The sequence below is a fragment of the Rhododendron vialii genome, chromosome 11a (assembly GCF_030253575.1).
Source record: "Rhododendron vialii isolate Sample 1 chromosome 11a, ASM3025357v1".
Taxonomy (NCBI): Eukaryota; Viridiplantae; Streptophyta; class Magnoliopsida; order Ericales; family Ericaceae; genus Rhododendron; species Rhododendron vialii.
In genome coordinates, this window is record NC_080567.1 from 22,085,212 (window position 1) to 22,094,022 (window position 8,811).

The following is an 8,811-nucleotide window of genomic DNA, read 5'->3' on the forward strand; positions in this document are numbered from 1 at the left end:
AACCTTTTTTTTTTTTTGAAAGGCAAAAAAATTTCATTAATTTCTGAATTTGTTACCAAGATTTAAACAACGAATGATGACATCAAACTCCTAATCTACAATGCTACGAGCCTACGAGTAATCATATGCTTATCCGAGACCTATTCCCCAAATTTGGCTTGAAACCAAACACGAAAAATCCATTGGGACGAAAACCTATACCTGTTGACCTAAAAACTTAGATACAGAAATGAAAGACCAAACACCTAAGAAGCCCAAATAACGAGACAAGCCCAACCATTATAGCTCAAACAAACCCTAGCTACTGCATGCAAAATAGTTTAGCCGCCCACACCACTGCCTTCCACCACGGCAGAGCACAACACTACCTCAAGCCACCACAGAGGTAGCCTAAGCCGCCGAACAGCCACCTGGAGAGACAACCCAAGTCGCTGCCACCCCACAGACCGTTAGGCCAAGAAACCGAGTGATCTCAAGAGGAACACTGGCGGAGACGCGCAAACCTTGCAACCCATGAATGAAGAGAAATATAGTACATAAATTCTAACTAGTAACATAATACCATGTTTCGTTTAATTTTATTAGTATAAATCATTGTTATAATAGACATAGAATCTGATCATTTTACGAACTCTCTTCCGACCTTGAAATTTTTTACGACCGCCCTATGACATTGGGATCTCAAGTTTTCAACTTTCAAGAAATGCAAAGATCTTTCATGTAATTGGGGCCCTAAGTACGTTCAGTTTTCGAATGGGACCTTCACTCCCAATTAAGTAATCAACTTTTTTTTTTTGCTTTTTTCATTTTTCTTTCATAAAGAGAGGCCTAAAACAAGAGGCAAAAGGAGTTTAGATCTACTTTTGCAAATTAAATCCAGTTGTCACACGTGTGGTGCTAATCATGTTAACCACCAAGCCCCCCCACCACCACCCCCACCTTTATGCAATCATTCACTCCATCTCTCCTTCCCAAACAGCCCCTTAACTTTTTTTTTCCCTAATCCAATCTTAACTATCTAATTATTAACTAATAAAAATGCTATCTTTTTTCCTTCTCTTTTCCACTTTATCGATAGCTGAATAATTAATCACACAAAGCCTCTCTCAAAAAAAATTAAAAATTAAAAAATAACCAACAAAGCATTAATCACATATTCAAAGATCAATCAGTATAGTTGGGCTACTGGTGGGCCACCCCGCTCGTGCGGTCATGAGAGCTGAGGCCCATCGACCCACTGACTGGCCCATTAAAAAAAAGACTATAAACAATGGGAGGAATTGGAATATGACTTGTCGTTTTTTGGGGGAGGGTACTTTTTTTTTTTATCTGCGGGGGAGGGTACTTTCCTTACGCTACACTCTTATTTTCCAACCAAAAGTATATTCCTAGAGAAAAAAATAAAAAAATTCTAATATATAAATCCATGTTAGAATTATTGGGGTATATGCATACAAATCATATTCCAAAGTTTGCTTTAGACTCTAATAAAATCAACATTATATATACGTACTAATTTATTAATATATATATATATATATATATGTATTGTTTTGCGCACAAATTATATACACATTCCAAAATCTGTCTTGTAGAATCAATAGAATATACTGTAGTTTTTCTGCTTACAGACATATAGGATTAGAACTATGAACATGAAATTTATATAAGCATACCAGCGATCGAAGCTCAAGTGAACAATATAACTTCCAAGGATTTGGAAATTATGCTCGAAATAGACGGTGGGATCGATGAGAGATTAAAAAATATATCAGAACGTTTGGTTAGAGATTGAAGGTTAATTAGCAATGTCATTAACGTTCATACTTAGTTCTTGAGCCTCAAGTTGCACGGGTTTTAGGATGGTGTGTAGTGACAATTTTTGTTTTTCTGAGTTCGACTCCTAGCCACCTTATGTCCCCAATTAGTAATTTGGAACAACACCCGATTTTTATTCAGACCACAAAGGTATAGAGGGAAAATTTCAATAATTCTTTTGTATAGTTTCTACGAAAAGGGAAAAGTACAAAACCATTTTATCATGCGAAAAAATAACGGATCAATTAATTAAACATGAAAAAAAAAACATGAATTAATTTATGGGACTCGTTAATTTGTTAATCCATGTTCACATGTTAGCATCTTTCTCTAAACGTCTATGTTCTTGGAAATCCCACTATATATTCACATTCAATGCATGGGGTGACCTAATTAATATGATATTAAAGGTGCTTATATGACCTAGCTAGAGCCTAGATCCCCGGGGGTTATTCTATCATAGCCCTCCATTTCTAAATAATAGTACTATATATAAACGAGAATGCCAAAAAAAAAAGAAAAAAGGAATAATAATAATGAGAAAGTAGGAAAGAAGGAAGCATCAAAAGCTAGCAAAAAGAGAAGCAACACTTGCTGTTTTTTTCTATTTATAAACTCTAGCTCTCATCACCTCCACTGCCTCTGCTCATTGTCACAACTCACAAAAAGCTCTTATAGCAACAATGGCTTCAGAGAAGGTCGAGACTGTCGTCGCCGGAAACTACGTGGAGATGGAGAGGGAAGAAGAAGGGGAACCGAACTGTGTGAAAACAAAGTTTTCGAAGCTGTTTTGGCATGGTGGCTCAGTCTATGATGCTTGGTTTAGTTGTGCTTCTAACCAGGTCAGTATCTTAAATAGAAGCTAGCATTAATTCGAGCACCGGCCAAAGGGTATCAGTGATAAGGCCGTATATCAGTTGATAAACGCCGATATCATCGATACTGCCGGATAATATCCATTGATGTCTCGACATATATATATCAGCATCGGAGGTCCAAATTTTCGACATACATTGACAAGTATTTAAAATCTTGAACAAACACTACTTGTTCATGATCCAATTTCTCCATTAGTTTTAGTATATAGCCATTATAAAATTTTCATGGAAAACAATGGATTTTCTCTTCATACTCTCTCTCTCTCTCTCTCTCTCTCTCTCTCTCTCTCTCTCTCTCATGCAGGTTGCACAAGTTCTTCTCACACTGCCTTACTCATTCTCACAACTGGGGATGGCATCTGGGATTGTTTTCCAACTATTTTATGGGTTGATGGGAAGCTGGACTGCTTACCTCATTAGTGTACTCTATGTTGAGTACAGAACCAGAAAGGAGAGAGAAAAGGTTGATTTCAGGAACCATGTAATTCAGGTACTTTTTTCTTTTCTCACTCTTCTTTTTTTTTTTTCCTTTTAAATTTCCACAATAATTTTGCCAATAATATATATATCGCCCAAATTCAGACTCAAGAAAATTAACACTAGTCTGTGTACAGTGGTTTGAAGTCCTAGATGGGCTCTTGGGGAAGCACTGGAGGAACATTGGGCTGTTTTTCAATTGCACTTTTCTTCTATTTGGATCTGTAATTCAGCTAATTGCTTGTGCGAGGTAAGTCGATTTGCAAAAACGGTACTTTCATTTTATATTTTTCTCCAAACACACTTATTTCTCTCCTTTTTTTTATCGGCAATTTCTTGCCTTTATTTGGTGAAGTCTTACGATAAATCCCTTTTGTTTGTCCAAAAAGGAGGTTTCATTTTCGCGCTTTACTTTTCTCCAAACACGCTTATTTCTTGCCTCTCTTTTTTTTTTTTTTTACGGCGATTTCTTGCCTTTATTTGGTGAAGTCTTGCAATAAATCCCTTCTATTTGTCCAAAAAGGAGGTCACTGGTTCAGTAGTTAAAACTCATCTCCACAAACTTTGAATCGGACTATAGGTTCGAATCTCAGACTTAAATTAATCGAATGCCTTAACTAAATGCATATAGATGGGTACATACTTTTGTAACTTCGCCAAATATATTTCAAGAAAAATAGAGTGTGAAATCGCTTTAATCAGTTTCTTTTTCATTTTTTTTTCATTTTTTTGGGTACAAAGTAAACTAGAATTAATTTCTTGTTGTTTTTGCAGTAATATCTACTACATCAATGACAATCTTGACAAGAGAACTTGGACTTACATATTTGGTGCCTGCTGTGCTACCACTGTGTTCATTCCTTCTTTCCATAACTACAGAATTTGGGCATTTCTTGGCCTTATAATGACCACTTACACTGCATGGTATCTAACCATTGCTTCCCTTATTCATGGACAGGTATTTATGTATTTTTTTAATTTCTGAATGTCGATTGATTAATCTTATTTATAGGATATGAGCAGTGCTACCTACATGACTTTAAAACACAACTCCTGACGCTGTTGGATGCAAATAGCTTCACATGCGTCGTTTGACGGCTCCGGATATAGTCGTGTCCGGAGTTGTGTTTATAGACTTTTTCATACTACAGTAACAAAAAGTACAGGAACACACCCATAAAACACAACTCTAGACACAATGGTGTCCAGGACCGTTAAATGTACATAAACTCATGTGTATCTAACAGTTCCGGACACGGTTGTGTCGGTTGGAGTTGTGTTCTAAAGTTGTGTTTGTAGAACCGCTCTTATAATAATACAACACAAGTTTAATTTTCGCTTGGGAATCGTGTATTAATATTGGACAGTATATCAACGTGTTCACTAATTTTGGCTCTGATTAATTTGTCTTTCTATGCAGTGTGACTAATTAATTAGTTGTCCATTTTGGGATGTTAATTAGGTTGAGGGAGTGAAGCACTCTGGCCCAACTACAATGGTTCTGTACTTCACTGGGGCTACAAACATTCTTTACACCTTTGGTGGGCATGCCGTGACAGTGTGAGAATTTAATTATTACTCAAGTTGACCTATACATACATGCATGCATACATACATACATTGTACCAAAAAAACAAAATACACGCATACACACATATATGTAAATTGGGGTTCGTGTTGATTAGCTAGTTGGTGAGACAATAACTTACGAAGGTAATCATCAGTAGTCGGTCCGAGACGATAATGAGCTACGTACACTAGAACTTATATACATTAACCACGAAGGAGTAGAGATGTGAATCTACACCCACTTGAGAAATAGATGAGCCTACCACTCTAAGTTATTCTCGAATCAAATCACGCGTTAGAGTGAGTGTTGTGTAACGTTCACCGATGATGTTAAATGAGTAAATAAATAATGCCTTCAACATCCTCAATAATGGAACTACACAATCTGTAGTTTATGATATCTTTTCTCTGTGCATTTCATTTGGTGTGTGGATGCACTAGAGAACATAGATGATGTATTGCATGTCTGAACAGAGACATATGATAAATAGATTATATCACTGGAAACCCCTTTCTCAGAGATGGGAACATGTTTCCTGCAAAACTGGGGACCCCAATTTTTTTTAAAAACTTTACATTTATAACGTGTAAGCTTCAAGGGATCCATCTTCTTCCTGCCATGCTGCAGTTTTTTGCTTTATCTGGTTGGGCGTATTGAAAAATACAATTGTAGTTTCGAACAAAACGGTATCAATATCCAATAATGCAAGGGAATTCTAAGTCACATAATGCATGTGCGGATGCGGGAGCGCGAGCGTGAAAGTCATTTTCAAAAACCTTCCGAACAACTAAAATTCGTGAGTGCAAAAATTGAGAGAGAGTGTGTATATCATTTTAAAGAATTATGTGACTACGAGGATATACAGAGATGCAAGATTTTAGGCTGTGGGCTCTGTAATCCTTCATTTGGTTTGGTAAAATTGGGTTGGATTGTTAGTGTCATGAGACAAGTAATTAGTCCCCCAGACGGTCAAATGACTCAAATGGTTCACAAATTTGGTCCTTGGGTAATTCGAAAGGAAAAAAGAAAAAAGAGTTCTTTTTTTGCTCACAATCGAAAACAATGAAAATGGTGTTTCATAGCAAGGGTAAAAGTGAGAATAATTAGTCTTAATCCAATCCTCCTCTAGGGCGCAAAACAAAAATGTTAGTCGCCTCGTTAATAATCCCACTTCATCACCAATTTCAATTTTAATCTCACCTCATTATCAACTCCCTCAAAATTGTAACAGTTATCAAACGTGCCATTCAAATATTACGCTGACAACACTGCATTCAAGGTAGAAGGGTGCAGGCCACACTCCACCACAACGAACGTAGCGAAAAACCAAATTCAATACTTTCACGCCTATGTATATGTGTTTTTGACTTTTACATGGAGAAACAACTCGATCTGTTCGTGATTGGGATTTTTTGGATACAGGGAGATAATGCATGCGATGTGGAAGCCCCAGAAGTTCAAGCTGATATACTTGATTGCAACACTCTATGTGCTCACACTGACCCTGCCATCAGCCAGTGCTGTTTACTGGGCTTTCGGGGACCTGCTTCTAAACCATTCCAATGCCTTGTCTTTGCTCCCGAGGACCGGATTCAGAGACACGGCTGTCGTCCTAATGCTCATGCACCAGGTCATCTCCTCATCACAATCTTTCATCTATACGACATGGAAAAAGAATTAACGAGATCGATTAACCGCAATAGTTTTTACTTAAAACTCTGTCACAATGATGCGTCAATCGGCATTCCTATAACGAGCGCAGTGACAGTCGTCTGTTTTGAAACGTTAAAAACCGCAAAAGGCCACCACTAGCTGCATACTTCTACGCAACCACTCACATTATGTACCCCACCATATGGGACTTAATATACTTATATAAACGCAACCACTCACAATCGTAGTCCTCAGTGAATCCACGCTGCTGCGACTGTAAGCGGTTAGCGAACTTTCAAGTTGCACCCGCGATAATGAGTGACCATAAGTTTTGACAAAAAAAAAAAAAAACATTGATTGACAGTAAATTTTTGAACTTATAGTTTTGTGGATTGGTTGATTTGCTGCAGTTCATAACATTTGGATTTGCATGCACTCCTCTGTACTTCGTGTGGGAGAAGTTCATTGGAATTCATGAGACCAAGAGCCTGTGCAAGCGGGCCCTGGCTAGGCTTCCGGTGGTGGTCCCCATTTGGTTCCTCGCGATCATATTCCCTTTCTTTGGTCCGATCAACTCCACCGTCGGATCACTTCTCGTCAGCTTCACCGTTTACATAATCCCTGCGCTAGCGCACATGATAACATTTTCTCCCGCTTCAGCTAGAGAGGTTTGTGTCCTTTTCTCTCTCTCTCTCTCTCAATAACCACTGTTTTTTTTTTTTTGTTTGGTTATTTATTACTAATTTACAAGATTGACATTTCATTTTTACACTCTTCACACTTGAAAAGACAATTGTAAATTTACATTACAAAGAACACAAAAAGGGGAGTGTGAAAATAAATCTCCATCTTTTATGAGTTGATTCTCATGTGAAAATCCTTCTTGTGACGCAAAACAGAACTCATCAAAGCCTTAAAATCAATCTCCATCTTTTTGCAAAATGAACAAAAATGAACTGTTTAGATAACCAAATGAATTCATGCTCAATTTTTTTTTATTTTGCGTCACACAAGGGACCACATGAGGAATCACCACATCAGATGATCTTAATTCATCTTTTACAGTGTTTTTAGATTTGGTGAATTAGTAATTAGGGATATTATTCATAGGCCGGGTAATCTTAACAAATTAATAGCAAAATAACCTCTCTCTTTTCCGGCAAAAGTCAGTATTGTTAGTTGTAGTTAATGAGGTTTGAATCATACTCAAATGCATGAGAGTACATGGTGTCTACCACTGAACTACCTTTCAACTTGCAATAGCGAAAGAATCTTATATCTCTTGCAAAAAGTTTTTTTTTTTTTTTTTCAGGAGGGACCACCTAAAATTGCACAATGCTTTAGGTGTGAAAATCATAGTTTTTCTTTATTTATTTTATAGTTTACTCTTTTCAACATCTGCTTCAGAACTCCTTGGTTATTAGCAATTCTTGACATTAGTTTTATTTTATGAATTAATGTGTCTCTCATGAAGAACTCCATTAGTATCATATATTTATTGAAATTTCATTTAATGTATTTTTTTTAATGAAATCTTGATACAGAATGCAGTGGAGAGACCACCATCATTCTTGGGAGGGTGGCCGGGAATGTACTGTGTGAACATATTTGTGGTGGGCTGGGTCTTGATTGTGGGGTTTGGGTTTGGAGGGTGGGCCAGCATGCTCAACTTCGTACGTCAAATTGACACTTTTGGCCTCTTCACCAAATGCTATCAATGCCCCCACAAGCCTTGACCAGTCAAGTTCTAATATTACTATTATTTCATACATATCGAATCAGTGTGTAAATTAATTAAGAGATTGGCTTCTTTTCTTTTTTTTTCACTTTCCCATTTTTAGTCGTGCGTTATTTTCTTTTTCTTTTTTTCTTTTTCTTCTAAGAAGTGGAACACCCTTAAATTGTTTTTCTGGGTTTTTATTTTTATTTTTATTTTATGATTTTGTATGTTGTTTGTAGCTAATATATCTAACTTTCAATCAGGAGCAAATTAGAGAGTATGTGATGCAAATTCAGTTTAAATTTTCAATCGTTGTCTCCCTTCTCGTGTTCGTACGTCGTCCTATCCAAAAATCTTCGGTTGTAATTTACAGAGAGATATTGCCACACAAACTTGACTTTTTGCAGAATGATGTAGCTTTCCATAATTTTTTTGATTTCTAACGAACACAACCATTGGTGTGGCCCGCAACTTTGAAAGTAGCATTGTCACATCCTTTATGATTGTTGAAAACTTGAAATTCATAACATAAACAAAATTTTGGTAATTTATGGTTCATGCTAGTTTGCACAGGAAACTATGCGGAATTACGTTGAGATTCACTCGAATATGTATATAGATTCAACACAGTCGAGTGAATGTCAACTACTCATCTTGAATTCTGAAAACTTTTTTGAAGAAACATTACGAGATTT

At 36.8% G+C, this 8,811-nt stretch overlaps 1 protein-coding gene across 1 annotated transcript; it reads left to right on the top strand.

The window, feature by feature from the left end:
- Positions 1-2,360: 2,360 nt before the first annotated feature.
- LOC131307523 (auxin transporter-like protein 3) lies at positions 2,361-8,425 on the top strand. Its single transcript, XM_058334064.1, has 8 exons — positions 2,361-2,660; positions 3,001-3,186; positions 3,311-3,423; positions 3,948-4,131; positions 4,636-4,733; positions 6,166-6,373; positions 6,807-7,064; positions 7,941-8,425. The coding sequence occupies exons 1-8, from the start codon at positions 2,502-2,504 to the stop codon at positions 8,130-8,132; spliced, it is 1,398 nt and encodes a 465-aa protein (XP_058190047.1). The 5' UTR covers positions 2,361-2,501; the 3' UTR covers positions 8,133-8,425.
- The last annotated feature ends 386 nt before the right edge of the window (positions 8,426-8,811 follow it).

What these genes read in the sequence shown, in the direction of transcription:
- LOC131307523 (XM_058334064.1), top strand. Translation starts at nt 2,502, where the DNA reads ATGGCTTCAGAGAAGGTCGAGACTGTCGTCGCCGGAAACTACGTGGAG. An exon ending in TCAGGAACCATGTAATTCAG is followed by an intron (nt 3,187 to 3,310) that starts GTACTTTTTTCT and finishes GTCTGTGTACAG; the next exon opens with TGGTTTGAAGTCCTAGATGG. An exon ending in CAGCTAATTGCTTGTGCGAG is followed by an intron (nt 3,424 to 3,947) that starts GTAAGTCGATTT and finishes TTGTTTTTGCAG; the next exon opens with TAATATCTACTACATCAATG.